Source organism: Seriola lalandi, unplaced genomic scaffold, assembly GCF_002814215.2.
Source record: "Seriola lalandi dorsalis isolate HSWRI2012SDOR001 ecotype SW California unplaced genomic scaffold, Sedor1 jcf7180002054529, whole genome shotgun sequence".
Lineage (NCBI taxonomy): Eukaryota > Metazoa > Chordata > Actinopteri > Carangiformes > Carangidae > Seriola > Seriola lalandi.
The window spans coordinates 358414-381194 of NW_019525082.1; the positions used below are offsets into that span (position 1 = coordinate 358414).

A 22781-nucleotide genomic window follows, 5' to 3' on the forward strand; every position below is an offset into this window, starting at 1 on the left:
ATACATTTACTCAAGTACTATACTTAAGTACAGTTTTGAGGTACTTGTACCTTGCTAAAATTCCCACTGCATTTTAAGGCTCCTTAAAGGCTACACTCGGGAATTGTAGTTTCTTAAACTGATTAAAAACATAAAAAGCCGCATTAAGAGGAACATATTAGCAGTGTATTATGCATTGTTAAACATAATATAATAAATATCACGAACACGCTTTGCCATTTGTGTCGGTTCAGTAATTTGTCTCGTTTCTGACAGGTCTGACCTCGTGGACTACAAACACAAACCGGAAGCAGTTAAAAGTAATGAATTCTGTGCAGAACCGGAGAGGTGAGTTTTAACTAGAGACAGTGCAAAGGGCAGGAGAAAAGTGGCAGCCGTCACAGTCATTCAGAAGTAACCCTAACCCTGAAATGCCATTTTACTGAGATAAGTCATTGCTACAAAGCTACAGCTCGAGCTGCAGGTAGGCAGAAGTTACCAGCTACCGTGTTCATGCTTTTCTTATCGAGCTCATGATTTACAGCTCTGTAATCAAGCGATAGCCAATGATAATTGTACATTGTGTGGAAGACTTGCTGACATAATGGGTACTTGTCTCATTTTCGCAGCTTCTTCCTAAACTACTTTAGGACATAAAACAGTTCACAGTTCACATTATGACTTTGTTCTCACTTGGCTCGTGATTTTATGACTTCTGCAAGTTCCACACTTTTCCTTTAGACAATGATTTCCCCAGTAAACCTTTGAAATAACAGACATTTTCACAATGAAGTTAACAATGGAGTTTTTGTTCAAAGAAAAGCCAAGACATGGACAGGTCAATAATGTGACAGCAGGACCAGTGCAGAAATTATAATAATAATAAATTGAAACAGAACATTTTTTGATAATCAATCAAACTAATTTATTTATAAAACTGCAAAACTTTATCCAGCTCCAGCATCTTAAATGTGAGGCTGTGTGAAGTTTGACTTCACAATATTTGATGACATCTAACAAACAAGAAAATCAGTCTTTAAGACGCCCTCAGAGAAAGAACTCTCATTTGCTTTTTGTTTCACCTCTATTTTGTGTCTGCTTGTCTGTCACCTGTCATCACCTGCTTTCTGTCTTCTTCATTACTTTCATTTATTTTGTCCTCATTAGATGAGACTTCCTCTTCGCTCCTCTCGCATCTTCAGGAGTTTACTCTGTCTAAGCCAAACCACGACCCCACAGAGCCGAGGCCTGAGCGGTGCAGCCATGCGTCTGGTGCAGTTTCATCGCCATGGTGACGGAGGCATCAGAGTGGGAGTGGAGCAAGGCGAAGGGCTGGGTGTGGTGGATCTGAAGGCGTTTGACCCCTCCATGCCCTCAACCATGAGAGAGCTGCTGGAGCTGGGAGACAAGGGTCTGGAGTGTGCACAGAGGTTTCACACATCAGTCTTTTCTTTCTAAATGATCCTCATCAATCATCATCTTCCCTCATTATACTCTCTCTTGCTTCCAGATCATTGTCTTCCTCCCCCTCAACATAATCTCTGTTATAAATCCTGTTCATAGTTACCAGAATCTTCTTAAATCACCATGTTTTTCCTAAATAAATGTCATGTCCTAAATCTACAACCTTCTTGCTTAGATCATTTTTTTTCTAAATCCCCATCCTCTTTCTAAATAATAATCTTCTTGGATTATCGTTTTAAATCATGCTGATAGTAAAATATCACCATCACTTCTTAAATCAAGCAAAACCATTTTCCTACATCCACATCCCTTCCTTAATTAACAACTTCCTGTTCTTGATAAATAAATCTTATTTGTTAAAATCGTCTTCTTTGTGAAACATCATCTTCCTAAATGTACTTCTTTGACTCTTTGTTCCTACAACTTGACCTTCAACAACATCGTCTTCTTCTCCCTCTTCAATCAACTTCTGTCCCAAACCATCACGATCTTTCTAACACATCGTTGTCCTCCTCCTCCTCAGAGCCTTGGCGTCCGGTCAGTGTGTGTTGGAGCGACCCGACATCCGTCTGCTGTCTCCTGTGTTGGCCCCGGAGAAGGTGGTGTGTGTGGGTATGAACTACCGCGACCACTGCCTGGAGCAGAACGCTCCGATCCCCAAAGAACCGATCATCTTCAGCAAGTTCCCCAGCGCCATCACAGGGCCGTACGATGACATTACACTGCCCCCAGAGAGCCAGGTGAGAGCAAGGAAGGAAATGTTGTCACTTCCAAAAGGTCAAACTGTGTTTCGAAGGGGGAGGGAAGACAATACATACAAACAACTCTTTTAGGTCTAATGTAATATCTTTCATGTCATGAGTAAAACTTTAAAATCAATTGTATAAGTAACAGGGAGCCAGTGGAGAGACGATAGAACTGGTGAAATGCGTGATTGATGAAAGCCTTGCTGCAAAGTTTTGGACATTTGCCGTGATGTAATGAAAGCATGGATGACTTTTTAAAAAAATCTTAAGGTTTAAGTTTCTACATTTTACAGTGTTCCTTCGTTAATTCAACAGGATGCAGCAGCATTCAAACAGAGATTTGACACTGAGCTGGGATCAAAAGAAACCCTGAGAGTTTTTACTCCGGCTTTAACAGTGTGTGAATGTAATTGTGCATCGTAATATCTGAGCAAATGAAAAGAATCAGTGTTGTCATAGTAAAGTTATAGAAGACTTTGAGAGATTTGACCAAGACACAATAAATTTAGCCTGTTGTTTGAGATTGAACTTCATCTTATTTTTTTATTTTATTGAAGTAAGAGTCAAGTCAAATTTGTGTAAGAAAATTACTGAGATATATTCATAATAAATCCCATTTTTTGTGCAAGATTTTTTTTCCTTATAGAAAAGGATGAGCACTATAAGACACTATCAAGACGTGTCACCATCATTACCACATACTAATTGTACTGCATACAGTACAGGACACAGTTTTTATATTTAATTGACCAAGAATCATACTACACTAAAAACCTTTTAAGTGTGTAGTTTGGATTTGGGACACAGCTCTGGCTCTTTTTCATGTTCTGTTTGCTTCATCTTGGTCTTGTGTGTGTGTCTGAAGGAAGTGGACTGGGAGGTGGAGCTGGCCTTTGTGATTGGACGGCGAGGAAAACACATCAAGGTGAGAAAAACAACTTCAGCTCTGATGTCTGTGATGCTTTGATATTGCGACGAAGCATCTACTCAGAATCCATTTCCACTCCTCTTGTTGTTCAGGAGGAAGACGCTCTCTCCTATGTTGCTGGCTTCACTGTGGCCAATGACGTGAGCGCGCGTGACTGGCAGATGAAGCGCAACGGGAAGCAGTGGCTGCTGGGAAAAACGTTTGACAGCTTCTGTCCTCTCGGCCCTGCCTTAGTAACCACCGACGCTGTGAACGGTGAGAGGGAACAAGAAACCACAGCGGGGAGAGCGAGACAGAGAGGGGAAATTAAAGGCAGTCTGGTGAATCCTGCAGTTATCTGTGATTTGTCCGTCAGCAGCCTCGCTCAGTTAACAAGCTGCAATTCAGTGAGAAGTGTTGCTTTCTTTAGCTGATTGGAGCAGCAGGGGAAACACAACTGAATGATAATGGTGGATGATGGTCGAAATGGATTTCTACGGTTAAAAATATTCTTGGTGAATGTGGGCTATTATATTTGTGGCACAGTCACGGAGATATCAATTCAGAATACTTTCAATTTCAAGTTAACACCGTCTCAAAGATGTGGCTCTTCAGGACTTGCATGATGACGTCAATAATAACCCTCAGTTTAATAACTACAGACTGTTTAAGATTGGATTTTTTATTTTGGAGAAAAAAAACGAATTTTATCTTGGTTACAAATGAAATTCACAAATGGTTGTTGCTGAATCATGCACAGATTCTCTGCCTTTCCTCACAGTGGCTTTACATATGTTACAGAAATTGATTTAATTAAAAGTAAATATACCAAACTAAATTAATATTCTATTCACCATATCGTCATAATGGCTTTAGATTTTATGATTTCTTTGGCGTATTTCCGCCCAGTAATTTATACATTTCAGGTCTGAATGCAGGTCAGTCCAGTATCATCCTGTTACAACACCAGACAGTGGAGCATCACCGACTGTAGGCTGTAATATTTCTCTACGTGTAGCATCACAGTGGGAAATCCTTTATTGTATTTTTGTACGTTTCTGTAAAGTGAAAGCAGCCATATCTGTGCAGCTGAGGGAGTTTGGTGAAGTCACAGAAACAAGTGAGTGTTTAAGGACAAGAAAATGAATATGTTCTTGGTCCAATAAGTGACAACAGATTAATTAAATGATCTTACAGCATTAATCCAAGCACCGCTAAACTTGAAAAATTATTCAACACAATGTATATCAAATAATCAAATTGTTTAAATAACAGCTCCTTTTAGGTTACTATGGCAGAGTGTTCTTTTCTTCTTTATTGTCATATATTTGCACATTACTGGGTACTTTATTTCTGTTTCTTCTATTTTCATGTGTGACTATGTCCATTCACCTTCTTGAGGGGTCGTCATGTAATAAGTCCAGGTCTACAGCCACAAACAGGAATATCAGCTGTCCTGCTTTTTGTATCATTCCCCCTCCAGACCCTCACAACCTGGGCATCCGCTGCCTGGTCAACGGAGACACAGTCCAGAGCAGCAACACTGATCAGATGATCTTCAAGACAGCCGCGCTGGTCGCCTGGGTCTCCAAGTATGTCCGCTCACCGTCACTGCTCATGATGATGGTGTCTGTGCATGAGAACTCTACAGAGGCACTGCATGTTTTAAGAACAGATTTACATAATAAATACAGAGCTTTTACATTTTTCCGCCTCAGTAACTCGCGCTGAGAGTGCAGTTTCCATTTAAGAAATAATGCAATTTGAATTGTGACAGAAAATGAATCCAAGAAAAAGGGGACTGTGCGAGCAAATGGGCTCTGTTTCGTGACTGACTTGAAGCTGAAATTACATGATTCAGCAAAGACTTATCCGCCATGGCTGGCACCCTTTTACCCTAAAGCTTTCCGGCCAAATGGGGCGTTCACTGATCTGATCTGAGATTCTTGGATGGAAAAGCCTCTTGCTTTCTGCCCTGACTCACTGGTGACAACGCCATTCTTTCCACATTCGATAGCAAGTCCTCGAATCTTTATGCTAATGTATATCACTCTGTCTCTTTCCTGCTCCTGAGTCTGAGCCTCCACTGTGTGTGTTTTTGTTTCTCCTCTGTCAGGTTTGTGACATTATCTCCAGGAGATGTGTTCCTGACAGGCACCCCTCCAGGCGTGGGTGTATTCAGGACGCCACCCGTCTTTCTCAAGGTGATTTCATGGATGAAACTAATTAACATTAAAAATTATAGAGCTGATTTGCTCACATTCATGTGTCTGTAGCTCCGGTTTTACTTTCACTTCATTCAAAACACAATCTTAATAGATATTAAAGGAGTATTTTAACGGGGTGTTTAACTGTTTTTTCATTTCAGAAAGGAGACGTGGTGGAGTGCCAGATAGACCAGTTAGGCTCTATAGTCAACAGAGTGGTCTAACGCCCAAGACAAACTGCTGAAAACAGCAACAATCCATGGAGGAATGTCAGCCGTTAAACAAACTGCACTTCTGATCGCCTGCTTCACACAATGAATTACTATTTCCAGTTAATGTTTCATAATCATTTTTTTTTTTTTTTTACTTTTCCGGCTTTTACTTTTGATTGTGTGCAGATGTGTAATAAGTGTATGTTTCCTGATGAATGTTTTAGTCATGATACTTCACTAACTGCGTGGAAGGAAAACGTGTTATTTTTTACTATGTGGATGTGTACAATGTAATTACATGAGTCAACATGGTGTTTGCAGCTCAGCCAGTTACTGAGTCACAGTCATCACCAGCTGTAAAAATACCCTCTATCAACAGTCACGCACTCATGCTACACAACAGACACTGTGAACCTCCGCACTTATTTCAGTGTGAAAAACAAAAAAGTATTTCTAATTATATTTAATATTCAGGATGATAAATCAGGCATAAAACTTTTCTACTAACTTTCAAACAGCAAACTTTCTCATAAAAAGAAAGCAGATTTCTAGTGATGGGGAAAAATTCAATTTAATTAAAAATATGCTGTCCTCAATATTTGTCGCTTGCTTTGCCTGCGAGAAAATTCTTCATAATTACTTCGATCTGGGCTTTGACTCGTCTACCTGCTCGCTTCATTTTTGCTCAATTCGCTGAAGTTGAATTTTTTCACGGATGAAGACGAGCTTTAGGGAAACCCCAGGACTGAACAGACCCATTTACATTTTTCAATACTGTGATGAGGTGACGTGTTGAGCCTGGTAATTATGTCTGCCCACTGAGTCGCTTGATTGTGTTAAAAATTATTACTTACAAAATTAGGGATTACGTTACATTAATTTGGAAAATTATTTTTTCCAAAGCAGCTTTCAGTTTTCTCAAATGATGTTGTACATTGGGAGTAATTTGGGGTTCAGCTTCTTGCTCAGGGACACTGGGCATCAAACCACCAATTGGGTTTTTTTGTAAATATGAAAGAATTTAAAATCAGTCAAGACCGATGTATTCACAGCAACAATTGAATATGAAGTTCATTTATATCATAAATCTTTCAAGAAAATTCTCTGTGCAGGACGCTCTTCTGGCAAATTATAGAAATATACTCAGTTGTCACTTTAATCAGCACGCTAAGATAAAACTAATGCAGTGAAGGTTATGATGTTGTGATGCTGCATCTACCTTTTCTTCAGCTGTGTCTCAATACCATACAACGTACTGCCTGTGAGCAGCGTAAACAAATATTTAGAGTGTAGTGTTTTTACAAGAAATCAATATGCTTCGCAGTTTTATACACGATTCTTCAGTCATTTGATCAAACTGAGACTATAAACTGCCACGGCCAATTAATCAAAAGAAACAGACTTATTATTTGTTTTTAAGGTGTTCTTCAAGCCGTTTCATCACCATCACAAACTAAACCATGAATTCTTTCCAGCTGTGAGCAGCTCCTCTATTGTTGGAGAATAATGTCCACATCGCTTTTCCACTGAACACACACACTCAAACCTGCTTAGCAGTAGTGTGTAGTATGGATTCGGGACCCCGCTATAGCAAAGGGCGTGTGTGACTACTATTTAGGACGCAACAGTATCGTCAGTTTAACACTGGGTGGCAATAGAGTTTCACAGTCAGTGAGAGCTGATGAACCGCAGCTTTGATGAGTGCTCGGTTTAGGAGGGTAAAAAAGAAAAAAAAAAACAGCCGCTCCGCCTCTTGACTGCACAAACAGTCAGCTGTGAACTCCAAAATACTAACGCCTGCCAGAAAAAGCTCTGCCCCGTTCAAAGCGAGGCATCGATTTGTCTCTGCGTCTTGGTGTCAAAAGGTCTACGTGGAACAGACAGACTCTCCTGAGGTCTGAGTCAGCACAGAGAGCTCTACATTCAGGAGAGCAACCCAGAATGATGAGCTGTTAGGAATAAATCTATAGGAATGGGAATATTATAATATACTGCTGTAAAAGAGTTTAGTTTGTGAACGTGAAACCCACTCTGCGTATGTGCTGGATTTATGATGAAATAACGTTTATTTATTTGAACGAATCAATTTGTGAAAAACCAGAAAAAAGAACTAAAACATTTCCAAATGTAACAAACTAAACTTCTGCAGCCTTCATCACAACATAAACATGGTCGAAACACAAGCTGCACTGAGCATCATCATCCTACAGTGAGTCCTCACAACTGATTACAGGGACTTCATAATCCTCGTCCCCTGTGGCTTTATGCTAATGCTATTACTAAAGATAAACTTAAAATCAATGTCTCATCACTGAAAAATCAAAACGCAATTAACCTAAAGGCACGAGCATCCTGGCTCAGCATGACTGAACACAAGTTTCTCTGACACGAACAGAAGATGAGGTCAGACTCTGCAACAAAACAAAGCTGTGTCGAGGCCTCGAGTCACACTGCTGAGTTAAACACATTAATTGTAGAGGTACTGTGAGATGAAGCGGTGCAATTTCTGCCTGTTTTCTGACAGCTGGAACAAAGAGCCGATACCCAGGAAGACGCCTCCCTTCTGGCGCTCCTCCGAGAGAACCTGAAGTGAACATAAACACGCAGCACCGTCAGGACACTCGCGACCGCAACACTTTTTGTTCAGTAACCTTTATTTGGACACTGAACGCACGCAGCTTTTCTTATCTTTGGTGGTGTGCTTTTTGTACAAGGACAAATAAAAAAAAAAACACTGAAGTAATAAAAGAGATAAACACAAGACCCTTCAAAACAAGAACACATCAAAAATGAAAAAGAAAAAGAAAACTAAAGATGTTACATAAATAACACTGAACCACCTTATTCACTCAGCAAGGTCTGAAATAACAAGGCGAAATGAGACAGCCAAACTTCAGACTGTACTGTCCTGCTTTTTGTTTTAGAGCTGCATTAACACCAGAAAGAAATTTCCCCTTTGATTTGATCTTAAATATCAAGACGTCTTGACATCAGGGATTGGAATTATCTGTCAATTCCCAGAGACAAGCACAATAACGATGATTTCTGACTGATAACCTTGATAAGAAAGCTAATAATTGCCTCATGAGATCTTGGCAGATATATAGGTCAATGATGCTCTATTTTTAAAGGCAGTGTTTAAAGGCAGAGATTCCCAACCCGCATGCTGAGAGAGGAGACTGATGGGCGCTGACACTGTACGTTGAAAAGGCTGAGTGGTGAAATGCTTGAGCGAGGAATTTGTGCTAAAACATTGATTTTATATACTTAAAAAGATTTAAGATTTATGAGTGAGTTTCTCCATTTTTCAGACTTTCTCCAGTTCCTCTGTTTTTAAGTTGGTGCCAATCAGTGAGTTTGCCCTTCTCCTTTTCATTACTCCTTGCTGTTTGCAGAGTTGGTGCATATGGCGATAACAGACGCTCATATTCCTATCTGCAAGGCAAACCATTTGCTGCTCTCCTTCTTTCGCTGTATGAAAAACAACTTTCACAGACTTGAAATTTGCCGCAGATAATCCATCACAATAAACATAAAGCCTTTATCTGGTCTCGTCAGAGTTTCGGTTTAATCCTCAATTCATTGTGCCAGAGAAGAGTTTTCCTATCAGGTCACCTCACAACCCACAGGAGGAAAGGGAAACATGTCACTGAGGAACCCTCAAAAATAAGCTGCCTTACTTGTATAACCCCAGCCAAGTATTCAGATCCTCCCCTTTAATAAAATTACCAAAACCTCAATGTAAAAGTATTAAATTACAAGTAAAAGTTCTGCATTACTTAAGTACAGATGTATTATCTGCAAAATGCACTTAAGTTATCAAAAGTAAAAGGAACTCAAGGGCAGAAAACTTGGTCTTGTGAGTGATGTGTTGTTGGTACTCAGAGGCGGAGCAAGATTTAACTACTTTACATTTTGCTGGGTAGATTGATCTATATCAACAAATCATTTTTTATGAAATGATTATATTGTTGATCATATATTTTGTGTGTAAAATAAGTCACTAAAGTAACTAGTAACTATAGTTGTAAACTAAATGTAGGGAAATACAACATTTGCCTCGGAAATGTAGTGAAGTTAAAGTGTAAAGTGACATTAAATGAGAATTAAATCAAGCACATGCACATTAGAATTGTGAGTAAGTGCACCACTGATCTCAGCTATGTTTTTATTTAGAGATGTCTTTGTCATCCCACAGGGTAATTAAATGAAATATATGTTTTATGTTATAAAAACCAAATTTAAATCCAGGATACTTGGAAACATAATTTGGGGGAAATGTAAAATAGATACACAATAATAGGATTAAAAGTCCATATAACACACTCATTAAAGACTCAAATATGAAATGTAGATCACTTTGCCACAGTAAAAAAACCTTAACCTGCCTGTAATACTCTTTTCCAAATTCTAATTTTAAATCACTTGTGTCCTTGGCCCAGTGAATCCTCTTTATAGACTGACGTTTCTGCTTAAACATGATTGGATATGGCTGGCTCAAGTCAGGCTGAGTTCCTTTCTTGTTGCATCAAAATCAGGTTGGATTCCCGTCCACGTCGAGTTGGAGGGTCAAAAATATGGTTGAAAAACTTTGTCAGCAGTCGACCGATCATTAGCGATTTGGGGGATTTGGGCTGTATTCAGGTTCACCTGCGAACAGGTTGATGTCAGAACTGAATTTTCTGGGAGTTGGACTCTGCCTAAACTTTCTGTCCTGAGTCTAGCTTTAATTCTCGGTAGACAGACAGATTTAGAGAGACACACACACACACACACACACACACACACACACACACACACACACACACGCTGTCACTCACCCCCAGGTCTATTAGTGTTCTAACTGCGGTGTGTGCAGCCTCCTCGGAGCAGGTCTCTGTGAGATATGGCACAAAGGCACACATGAATCAAAAGAACAGACAGATATCCAATATAGAAAACCAGGTCAGGATAACAGAACAAAGCCATTACCAGTGGGACTGATGGAATTTTTATACTGTGTATTATTGAAGGGTGTCATTTGGGTAGTTTCTGATTGTCTTATATGTTTTTAAAGAAGAAGAAGAAGAAGAATAGAGCATGTGATGTAAGTGGGGGAGCTGCTGGGTGTTTCTTCTTCTGTCTCTGCTGACTTGTTACAACACACACTGAATCAGTGGGATGAGGCAAAGCTACAAGCCTAAAGCTACGCTTTTAAAGATCTTTATGTGTGGTGGGATATGAGTGTGTGTGCTTTTGGGATGGGGGATGTCAGGTGGCGCTCACCGTAGTGCTGTTTCTTCTTACTTGCTGTGTCACACAGATAGGAGTGTATCTGAGCCACAAACTCTTTTTCTGAAGCAGGAAAGACATGAAAATGGAGGCAAACATTCCCGACAATCTAAAGTCATTGTATGAAGTTATATACTTTTCCTTTTTTTTTTTTTTTTATCTGTATCAAATAAAAATGAACACCAGGAAAAGATAACTGTCATAGCCCTGTAAAGATGCACTACATTTACCTGGCAGAGGTGTGTCTATGAGGTCCAGTCCTGTCACGGTCCAACACAGTGCCCTCAGATGTCCAGCTAGCATACTGCAGAGGAAGAAGAGCATCTCCGGACACTGACTTGGCTGGCCTATCTAGAAAAGTAGACAGAGATCAGAAATGGCAAAATGAGGATGAGGGCAGAGCTGGAATGAAAGTGAATTTTCCACTACAATGAGCACAAAGTGAGAAGTCACTGTCAGGATAAAATACAGCTGCAGGATGTAGAGGTATTGTGTTGAGCTCAACACTTGCTAGGGCAGCATACTTTTCTGCAGGTGTCCCAGGGTGAAATCCCGGTGCTATCAAAGTAGATTTTATATTTTCTTATGTGGATTAAAACATTTAAGTTTTTATTCTCATGTACATTAAAACAAGTGCCACTGCATGACGTGTGTCTTACTGAACCAGAGTGTTAAGACAGGAATTTTGTCTTCCTTGTCATGTGAAGACAATGGTTACATCTGTATATAGAAGGGATGGACAGAATGACTGAAGCACTTAACAAAATATAACAACTAAGCAAGCTCCTAAAAAGTCCCTGAACCACTGTGAGCCTTCAGAAGAATTTCCGTCCTCATACGTAAACTGAATTGCATATAGCAGATAATACACAACATGGCCAAAAGTATCTGGACCCGCAAACATTACAACATACAGTGCGTTATTTTAACTGCACACCTGCATGCTGACTCTTAACCACAAATTTATTCAAAGAGGTGATGTTTAGTAAGGTAGAAATGATTAAAACTGGTTACCACAGCCATGTATATACCTATAGTCTGTGTGATGATGAGTGTGATTAAGCATCCGACCCTCACAGGGTGATAAACATATTAAAACAATTAACAATTCCAGTAGAATAAAATAAATATTCAATACATGTACGTATAACTATTAAATACATTAAAATAAGATCTAATTGAAATGCTAAGCATTTACATAAATATTGGGTTTGAGTGCAGTGATAGTGATAGTTAGTCTTTTCACCCAAACATGTAATTCAAAAACATTGGGGATTAATATGCTTCTATTACAGCCTCCACTGCACTGAGGAGACTTCAGAAAGATTTTAGAGCCTGACTACAGGGATTTGTTCCCATCGAGCCACCAATAACATGAGGCACTGAGATTGGATAATGAGACCTGGGTTGCAGTCAGCATTCTCATCCCAAAAGTGTTGGATCTACACAGACGTCTTTCACACCAAACTGGGAAAACTATTTCTTCATGGATGTCGCTTTATGCACGGGGGCGTTGTTGTGGTGAGGGCCTTCCCCAAACTGTTCCAACTCAAAGTTGGAAGCACATTTTTGTCTGAAATATCAATATATATGCTGTAAAATTTCCAAACCATAAATACAAAATAGTATGTGGACTGTGAAAGGTTGCATACTGGACAGTTCTTACATAAGGAAATCCTGTGGCTGTTTGAGGGGTTCAGAAGCTGCTTTGTATTCATGTATGCAAACATTTATCATAAAGACTGAGTTAACAGTTACATTTGGTAATGAGGGAATCCATAAAACTGGGGATTCACGGGGTTCACTTTATAAATAGTTTAACAGTGTGTGGGGCCATTATAATCATGTAATATGGAAATATATGAGAGCAGACTTTATATTGTAGATTGCAGCTGGTTCTGTGAATTTGCCTGATATTCCTTGGTCATTACACAGCCATACAAAAACCACTATGAAATGTGAAGTCTCTCAAGGGACGAATGCTCATACCAGTGCAGCATCCTCAACAGTTTGCAGCAGAGATTATGGTTTGTTTCTGCTATCTACACATGTGAACTCAAAGATCAGATCAGTTTGTATTTGTCCTTTTGTTCTCCTTGCAATGCACTTTACAAAATGTGCTTAAAAATATAAGAATCAAGACTTAATAACAGTGACATTTCTTTCAGCCTGATTTTTAAAATGGAGCTCATCCAATCTTTCAGTGAGCAGTAACCATTTGGTCAATGAGGCTAATTCGATCAGTGTTTAAACAATCCTTATGTTAAAAGAACCAATACACAGTAGAACTTTAAAATCTAAATGAGAGAGAGACAATCGGAAGCACACAGAAAAACAACTATTAGCTGGGTTGTACTGAATAAAAGCACGTGATGACAAAAAGAGCAATACAGCAGCTATGAACGAGGCCAGAGAGGCTGCTTGGCAAATAATTACTGGTGGACTGAATATGCAAGTGGATGAAATGCACTTGCAGCATAATATTTATACAATCCAAATGAGCAATTTTTAAAGAAGTAAGTGGCTCCAAAAGGACATGGTGGCAATTAAAGCTGTAAACACGAACATATCGGCCACATTAACTCATCAGATATATCTGTATCAAGAATCACCGCACTGGTCCGAAACCAATGGAAAGCCAGTACAGATGATAAGGCCTACAAATCTTATCAAGTGTGTGACTTTATTGACATTTATATTACCTTTTTATCAGTACCACCACACTGTATATAATAGTGTCGGAGGAATTGATGGATCGGTTAACTAATCAATCAAAGTGTAATTAAAATTTTTGCTCAAACTGACAGTGGTCAATGTGCTTCCTCGCTACTGTGGCTAACAGCAATAATGATCATAAATAATAATAATGCATAATAACTCTTCAAAAAATGATTAAACAGCCTCCTGCAGCAGAATCTACTGCTCCACCAGTCTCACTCATAGTTTATAAATCTGCCAACAGCATCACATTCAAAAAGAGTTTAGGCAAACATCACTGTCTACAACCCACAAGAAAAAACATTAATAGACATTTGTAAATTAAATTGAAGACTTTCTTAATAACTTCTGAGAGAACTGAATTCAGTGCTTTTTAAAATTTTTCAAGAGCTGCAGATGCACTGATTATATAATTAATCCGGCACAGAGCAGTGGTCCAGCTCAGTCACAGTTCTACAAAGGCTTAGGGTCATTTCATTTTTAAGCTGCACGCCCTCATGTGTATGTATAGTATAGAATACACAGACGTCATGTTAGCGGGTAGTTGCTGCTTTTACTAGTGGAGGGCTTTCATCTGAAAAAATAATGTAAGCTGAGGAGCAATCTAAATAAATAAAGAGCCTTTGGGAAAAAAAAAGAGGTTATACACGTCAAAAAAGATGCCTACACAAGACCAGGGCTCTTCTTGAGAATTAGATACTATAGCAGCTTAACCTGAAGTGAATTTACTCAGTTATAGCTGATAACTGGCAGTAGATGAGGTGGTAAGGGAATATTTGTTATTGCTTGGTCTGGAGGTGTGTTCTGTCCTTGTTCAGCACCTGAGCTGGGGGCAGCAGAGCAGAGGCGTTGGTAGGAGAGGAGTGAGAGCACTGGATGGAGAAAGTTAAAAGATTAAAGTTAAAAAGAATAAAGCTGTATGAACATGAGACTCTTCCTCAGTGGACAAAGCTGAAGTTGAGAAAATGATTTTATGCCAAGACCAGGTTGGCATTCTTCTTTCAGGACTAGTGGGATAACTTGCTTGCAGCACAGGTAGGCATTAGAACTTATTTGGATGTATACTGTTTATTTTACTCCAGCTAGTTACAGTGTTTGTTCAAATTTCCAATAAAGTTAAGGTATAAAATAACAGCTGTAAGAAAGGAAGATGGATCGTGTGCACAACATCCGACCCCGGGTGGATAAAGGTGAAGTACAGAAGCAACATACTAAAGAAAAAAGTTCACACACTGAAAATGTTAATGATGCAGTAGTTTCAACCTTCAAGGTCTTCGACAGACAAAAAACGGTAAGTAAACTCAAAATTATGAGAGATAAAATGATATTAAAAAGCAGCCATCAATTGGCAGCTGTGGCTCAGCAGGGAGAGTAGGTCGTCCAATTATCGCAGAGTTGGTGGTTTGATCCCCAGCTGCTTTGGTCCACATGCCGAAGTGTCCTTGGAGGAATCCCAAGTTGCTTCACGAGGGCTGGGCCAGTGCCTTGCCATGTGTGACTTACGATAGTGTCTGTGTCTGTGTGAACGGCCGAATGACAGGAAGCTGTTGACGGAGTTGGATAAAAGCCCATAACTGCAGTCTATTTACACGTCCATATAAAAGAGACAAAAACAATCGAAAAAAAAAATGATGCCTTGTTCAGACTACAGGAGTTTCAGCCTGATTTAAACCCGATTCACTTCACTGCATTTTGATACGCTGAAAATGAGAAAACAATGGTTCATTGATTGACGATGATGATCCATTTTAGAAATTTACAAGTGACTCTTGAGGCTGCCACCTCAAAGTCACTTTGCAGCTTTTATGACTGATGCACCTGCGCAGGCTATTTGGTCCCTTTGGAAGTTGATGAGGTGTATCATGCTGCTCTGAAATATCACATATAACGGTCATGACAGTTAAGCTTCTTTTAAAGCTGACACAAACTGCTAATTGGCATTCAAGACATGTGACTCACTTGTGTAGGAGCTTTTGTAATGGAGATTCAGTTACTTCAAAGAACTTTTTCATGTGTTGTTTCTGGTATTTTTGTACGTGACCTGTAGGCAGTCACATATAGTGCCATCGTTCATAGGTTGGACCAGCATGGAACATTTATCCCTTCATGTAACCTCTGCTGCGTCTCTAAGGCATGTGAAGAAGCAGGAGGGGTCACGCGGTTCTCTTGCTTTACCTTGAAGGAACGCAGGTCCTGCTCCTCACAGTCAGAGTCGCTGTGATAAGGGTCGTCAGTGGAGGTCCAGGTCAGAGAGCCCTCCTTCTTCCAGAAATCACAGATGGGAACGTCCCCTTGGATCTACAGTGGATGGACAGTAGAAAAGACAGTATCAGATTGTAACCCTTACTGTTTGGTAAGGCCATGTGTGACTGATTTAAAATACTTTAAGTCTTTAATCTTAAACTGTCTTAAAGTGTCTCCTCATATTTACATTTTGTATCAAATGTATTGAGATTTCCATTAAAAGATCAACAAACACAATGACTGTTAACACAAGTCCAGTATGGAGAAAAGAAGGTTCTAGACACTAATTACCTCTCTGTAAAATCAAGATCGTTCTTAATAATCATAAAACTGTCTGCCTGTGACGGATGTCTCTGAGCTTTTATCATTATCAGTTAAGTAATCGACTGTTAGTGCTCGTTACTTACTTACTCTTTTATTCTAATTAACTGTTGATAGTGCAGAAACAAGTTGTGAACACAGCACTGAACTATCAGTACCTTTTAAGTTGATATTATTTACACAGCAGTTATAGAGAGTTACAAAGAGTCCAACATTCAGTCCAGTTTAGTTTAGTTTTGGACTATTTGGACTCCTGAGGGAAATATCTGGCTCTTTAGCTGCTAAGAGCTGATGCCATGAGCGCAAGTTATAAAACTAAATTCAAGTAAATAAAAGTTACTGCATGAAGAGTTAGAAGATAACTTATATTATTTGTTGATAAACTACAGACCAGATTATCCAGATTTGTGAATAATGAAATAAACTTGAAGCAATAATATTTTTGAAAACAGTGCATTTAAAAAAAAATTAATTAGTGTTTGAGAACACAACTTTTAGAATTAAAAAAAAAATCTTTCTTACCTCTTCCATGATCAGGATGCCACACCGCACCAGACTGTCAACAGCATCCAGAGCGAAACTCTGGGATGACTGACAGGGCTGGAGAGAGAGACAGAGAGAGGGAATGTGTAAACTCAGCCGTGAAGCAAGGTTTAGAGTCACAAACAGCTTCAGCCCATCACATATCTAAGCAGTGCAGAAGCAGACAGCTGACAGAGGGCATGAGGTGTGTGGTACAGATGGAGCAGAGATCAAAAGAGGAGAAGGTGAGATGGCCGGCAGGGGGATGAGAGCAAGAGCGATATTTTCAATGAGGAATGGGGTGAGAAACATAGCTGCAAGCAGAAGAGACAAGAAAAGAGCAGCTGCTGAAATGAAAGGTGGGCAAACAGAGAAAGGAATAGTATTTCTGGCTCAGATTCGGAGCCCTTGAAGTCAGTGTGATGGAGCATGTACATACACAGCCACAAAGATACACAATACACACACGCACGCACAGTGCACAATACAAACACACACACACGCACGCACGCACACAAACACACATACAGTCTGAAAAACCTCTTTCTGCCTGAGATAGAGGCAGCAGAGCAGGATGAATGGCTGTTCAGCTCCATTAAACATCCATTGAATGAAACACACTGGGTGCGTGTGTGTGTGTGTGTGTGTGTGTGTGTGATATGAATTCAAACTCACCGGCACGAAGCCCGGAGGCAGGAGATGGCAGAGCTGCAGGGCTCGCTCAGTCAGTTCGGACTGGCAGAGCACCACATCAAACTCCATGTCACCCCTGACCTCCTCTCCGTCCACGCCGTCACTCCTCACCCGGCTGCTGACGCCACTGACGGCCACCTCGCAGAGCATGGCAGACACAGCGCATGCTAAGGACAAATTCACACACATTAACATCTCATTATTTGTTCAAGTTCTTTGTGCACATATACACCGTGAAAAAACTTGTGTTTGCTACAACCCAAAATAAGCAGGTTTTGGTCTATATCTAGCAAAGTATCTTATAATAACACAGTCTTTGTGTGATCTAGGATTTCCGTCATTTACGCAAATTAGTCTTTATTTATGTTTTTTATCCCCATTATCCTGATTTCATGTGCTGGTGGGAAAGTCTTGACATCCCGATTGTTCATGTCTCTAAACAGAGCTGCCTTCACACTCCGTTTTATAATGCATTTTCAATACTGAACACAAATCATTATGGAAGAAATTAGTGTTTAATATCTTTTAATATAGCATGCATGTATCAGTCTAATACGCAGAGGCAGTACACAGCCCACTACCCACCAGCTTCACTTCCTATACAACCAAAACAAGTCATGCGGGGATAGTGAGTCACGCAGAAATAGAGACTTCATTCCATAGAAAAAGTCGGTTCCTGTACTTCAGGCAGTACAAAAATACAAAATACAAAACAGTTATTTTTTACCTCCACCAGTAATGTTAAAGTAAGGCTATCTGTGGCGTCACCCCAGTCTGCCCGTTAGCATAATATCTAGAACAAAACAGCAGCACTATCTGTTTGTTCAACAGATAGTTGATTTAATATATGGTGAGGATTTGGGATCTAGGATCTAGGCTTTCTGCCATAAGATGATTACCATATATTACTTATATGTATTATACTGTGTTCCCAACCCTATTACCGGACAAGAACGCCAAAATTGAGCAATTCTACAAAACCCTGGATTATGTTCAGTGCCAATGTTTTCAAAATTCTCGCTTTCCGCAATATCTGTGCATGGCAGCTAGAGTGCAGTTAAGGTTAGAGAAAGATTGTGGTAATAGAAAATGATTTATGGTTAGGGTATATCTGAGTTTAGACAACAAAAACACTTGGATTGAGGTTCGGGAAAAGTTAGGAATAATAAAACACACAAATATCAGGTCTGTGATCGAAGGCTAACTCTGTTTTTTTTTTTGCTATATACCCATCCTCGACCCAAAGCTCCACACCCTAACTTTCTGTTTGGTTACATCTCTCCATATTAGCACTGAACTCTGGCATTCATTGTTGGCACTGGATGTGAATTGTGAAGTGCAGAATCATCCAATATGGAATTAATTCCTACATAATAAAACATCATTCCTGGGGATACTGAGCTGGTTTTCCACATGTTGCTAGAAGGATCCAGTATCCAGGGCTTTTAACAGCTGTTGAAAAGAATTAAATGCTCTTCTGGTATGCTGGTTCTCAGTGGTGACGATGTGACCTCTTCATATAACTCACACTCGAGAGTGTGGTTAACTGTTGAACTGAATGGCACTGAGGTAAATGGCGTTCAATTAATAGTATAGTGGATTGTATGATGGGTTTTCTGTTACTATAGGGCAGCTGTGTAGATTTCAGCTAATTGTATGGATTGGAGTAGGAACTTCAAAGGTTCATGCTCCTGAGAAATGCATGCATTTTTATAACAGGGTTTAAATGAATAAAACAGGTCTGCAGATCGTTGGACTGTAACATGGAGAGGGCCTGGCTTGAGTGTCTGAGTCTTTCAGTTGAAGTATGGTCTCATGAGGGTTTTTTCAATCTCTACACATCAATTATATTGGCACATCTGGAAATTTAAAATAACCGTAGAAACGAGATCACACATCTCTTGCTTCTTTTTAAAAGACAAAAATCTGCTGTTGCGTGTACAGTCCCTTGGCACTGCTCGAAGCTTGGTATTCCTTAAACATTAAGAATATTAAGTTCTAATACTTTAAAATGTCATGTCTCAAATTGATTTTCCATACTGATATGCCAACAGTCAGAGCCACTGCCAAGGCCTCCCACGAAAAAGAAGGTGCCTGGAGAACACTGGGTCTCAAAATGATATTCAGCCTTAAGTGCAATAAGGAAGTTTTGTCAGCTACACAAAATACATGCATGAAAAGTCACTTACCACCAACAGCTTCCAATATAAAAGCGTGTGTGACAATCTGGGCCTGGAGGGTGAGGTGAAGGATGGCAGCAAGAGAGGGACGGGCCACAATAAAAGGGTCTTTCCTAGAAGAAGAAGAAGAAGAAGAAAGGACAATAATGGAGAGAGAGGTTTCACTGAAAGGGAAATTGGATTTTTGATAAGCTGCAACGTTTTGCTGTGTGCAGCTTATCAGTGAAAACAGAAAACCAACCTAGACGGCACTGCAGCCATGATGAGGTGAGGTGCAAGCAGAGAGAGGGAATAGTGGACAACCTCCACTAAAGTTCCCCCAAAGCCCACGTCTTTGTTCCTGAACAACAGTTCCTCCGTGAGCCAAGACACGTCACGACACAGGACAGATGCACTCACACCCTGCAGAGGAGAAGGGTGGAGAAGTTTAGCTCTAAAATCAGACGTGAGCATGAAACCATCTGGTGACATTAGTTAGAGACTGGTGGCTATGAGTCAGAAAATCACTGTCACACTCTAATAAACTAGAACGAAAACCAATTCTGTTTATGAGCCTCTTGGAGTACTGATGGATCCTTAGAGGGGCAAAGCAGAGGGGCAAGGCAGATTTGAACACTGACAGCGCCGTGGGGAAAATTGCTCAGCAAACAAACAAACACACAAGCTCAAGGATGACGCTTGTACCTTGCGGTGTTTGTACAACAAAAGACTGGACACCAGACTAGTGGACATCACAGCCATGCAGGAAGTTGCAGCTAGAAAGAGGGGAAAAGAGAAACACACACACACACACACACACACACACACACACACACACACACACACACACAGATAATGCGGCCCAATTTGCATACCATTAAAACAGCTTATAAAGATTCATTTACGATTCAGCAGGGGTACATAATCCTGGACCTACAGAAGATGAGGTGGAGGATGATGGCGATGCTGAGGTCTCTCTCTGGATGAGTTGGCTCTTCCTGTTCAGATGCATAATGAGAAGAAGGCAGGAGCCACGACATCCGCCTCCGTCCAAACACACTTTCAGTTCTTCAGAGAGAAAGTGAAATGAGGAGAGAAGGATGCCAGGATGAATTTACAGTAAGTTTATCTTAGGTTGTGTCAAACTATTTATACTCATTGCTCCTAAGATTTTCACAAACTCACACCTCATTTTTTAATCCTATTTATGGTCTGAATTTTTTATTCAACAGCCATTACTGTATTTACATTCACTGATTGCGTCTCTATATACTAAAGTTGTTTTGTTAGTGGTGGAGTCCGCCATATAATCCAGTGCAATTTTACCGGTCAATTTTGACGGTCATTTTCAATGCGTGGAATAATGGAACAAGATGGAGTTGCTAGATGAAGAGCTTCAAAGTAACAATGTTACCAGTCGTTGTGTAGAAAACTATGTGCGCAGCATGAAACCAGACCACAGCTGCCATGATGGAAAATGGCCAATTTATTGAGCAACTTTTTTTATGATAACTTAAGTTTGTTTTGTTGCACTGTAAACAGAACAGATACACCAGTTGCTCTCCTGTCTTATTTCTGTCAATGACGCTGTTCCAGGAGTGTTTGCTGCAGCATTAAACGTCACTTTCTGTTACCACAGCAACGGCAGTTGTTGCCAAATTCACCAGTACTAAAAACTTCAGGATTACAAGTTTAAAGAAGAATAAAAGTTGGTAAACAGTCGAAAAGAAAAGATACCGAAGACCTTATGCTATTTGTGTGTAAAGTGTGTTGCACTAAACCATATTCATTGTCAAGAGAATTGCATAACAAATGTGGATCCCAGGATAAGTATTATTTGTTCCAGCTGAAGAAATTGGATGTTTCATTTAATGTCACATGGAATTTTCCCATAATGATCAATTCACTTTTATTACAATATTTTTGGCCAAGTATGAGAAGAAATTAGCTGAATGTCAAGAAACCTCTTTACAACCATTAAGAGAGTTCAGTGGTTGACTCAACACCACATTTATAACAATAAAAGGAATGTGTGTGTTGGTAAAACAACTCTCAAGGTTCAGTCTCTTAGGTGCACACAAGGATATAAAATTGCAGCTGTATCACTCAAAAACTGAGGTTTGTGCAATACATTTTAAGACCTGCTTATCTGAGGCTTACTGGAGTGATATAAGCATTATTTATGGTTCTTAGCTGTGCAAGTGAGAGATATACAGGAACTGAGCACTTTATTAGGAACACCATACTCCCGTTGCTCTCAAAACAGCATGAGTTCTCCATGGCATGGATTTCGAAGGAAATTGGAAACATTGCTTTAAGATTCTGGTCCATGTTGGCATCACATCACATAATTTCTGCAGATTTATCAGCTGCACATTCAGGCTGCCAATCTCCTGCTCTAACACATGCCAAATGTGTTCTACTGTATTCAGATCTGGTGACTGGGGAGGCCACTGAAGTTCACCGGACTCATGGTCACCTTCATGAAACCAGTTCAAGATGACATTTTCTTTGTGACATGGTGCATTATCATGCTGGAAATCGCCATGAGAAGATAATAAATTCTGGCCATGAAGGGACGCATATGGTTCGCAACAACAATCAGATAGGCGGTGGCATTCAAACCATGATTGATTGGTATTAAGGGGCTCAAAGTGTGACAAGAAAACATTCCCCACATCATTACACCGCCACCTCCAGCCTGAACTGTTAGACACAAGGCAGGTTGGGTCCATGGATTCATGCTATTGATGCCAAATTCTGACCCCACCATCTGCTGCCTCATCAGAAATCCAGATTCATCAGACCAGGCAACATTTTTCCAGTCTTTAACTGTCCGGTTTTGTTCTCAGATTTCTGTTCTTGGCTGAAAGGAGTGGAGCCTGATGTGGTTTTCTGCTAGGTCATCCGCCTCAAGGTTGGACATGTCCTCTTTCAGATGCTCTTCTGCTCACCACACTTGTAAAGAGTGGTTATCTGATTTATTGTAGCGTTTCTATTAGCTGCAACCAGTCCGACCATTCTCCTCTGACGTCTCTCTTCAACAAGGCGTTTCTGTCTGCAGAGCTGCGGCTCTCTGGATGTTTTCTGTATTTGGCCCTACTCATTCTTATGATTGATATTAACATTAACTGAAGGTTCTAACCTGCATCCTCTGGATTCGAGCATCTCTCTACTGTCATGTGATAGGATAATTGCAAAAATAAGCAGTTGTGTTCCTAATAAAGTGTACAGTAGTGTATCAGAGAGTGTGAGAATATTGCTTTGTTAATTCACAAGCCCTACAGACAGTGACAATGGGAATAAATAATCTGTGGGTGTATGCACCTCTGAAATGA

General features: G+C 40.0%; 2 protein-coding genes across 3 annotated transcripts in view; one reads left to right on the forward strand and one right to left on the reverse strand.

Annotated features, from left to right (window-relative positions):
* The first annotated feature begins 303 nt into the window (after positions 1-303).
* fahd2a (fumarylacetoacetate hydrolase domain containing 2A) lies at positions 304-6111 on the forward strand. The gene is made up of 8 exons (XM_023414469.2): positions 304-463; positions 1147-1409; positions 1967-2183; positions 3055-3114; positions 3210-3372; positions 4580-4688; positions 5213-5300; positions 5465-6111. The coding sequence occupies exons 2-8, from the start codon at positions 1147-1149 to the stop codon at positions 5525-5527; spliced, it is 963 nt and encodes a 320-aa protein (XP_023270237.1). The 5' UTR covers positions 304-463; the 3' UTR covers positions 5528-6111.
* A 1477-nt stretch (positions 6112-7588) lies between these two features.
* Positions 7589-22781, reverse strand: part of gpat2 (glycerol-3-phosphate acyltransferase 2, mitochondrial) — a 30932-nt gene continuing 15739 nt past the window's right edge. For both annotated transcript variants that reach the window (XM_087176100.1, XM_087176101.1), the window contains 11 exons: positions 20381-20511; positions 20149-20219; positions 19706-19866; positions 19474-19577; positions 17267-17451; positions 16592-16669; positions 15680-15802; positions 11017-11137; positions 10781-10849; positions 10336-10391; positions 7589-8099 (listed from right to left, as the gene is read on the reverse strand). In XM_087176100.1, coding sequence (XP_087032226.1) covers positions 7983-8099; positions 10336-10391; positions 10781-10849; positions 11017-11137; positions 15680-15802; positions 16592-16669; positions 17267-17451; positions 19474-19577; positions 19706-19866; positions 20149-20219; positions 20381-20511 — 1216 coding nt within the window. In that variant the 3' untranslated portion in view covers positions 7589-7982. The remainder of the gene's footprint in view (positions 8100-10335; positions 10392-10780; positions 10850-11016; positions 11138-15679; positions 15803-16591; positions 16670-17266; positions 17452-19473; positions 19578-19705; positions 19867-20148; positions 20220-20380; positions 20512-22781) is intronic.

Coding starts and splice junctions, on each gene's coding strand:
- fahd2a (XM_023414469.2), top strand. CDS start 1,147: ATGAGACTTCCTCTTCGCTCCTCTCGCATCTTCAGGAGTTTACTCTGT. Junction 3,373..4,579: donor AACCACCGACGCTGTGAACG/GTGAGAGGGAAC, acceptor TTCCCCCTCCAG/ACCCTCACAACCTGGGCATC. Junction 5,301..5,464: donor CGCCACCCGTCTTTCTCAAG/GTGATTTCATGG, acceptor TTTTCATTTCAG/AAAGGAGACGTGGTGGAGTG.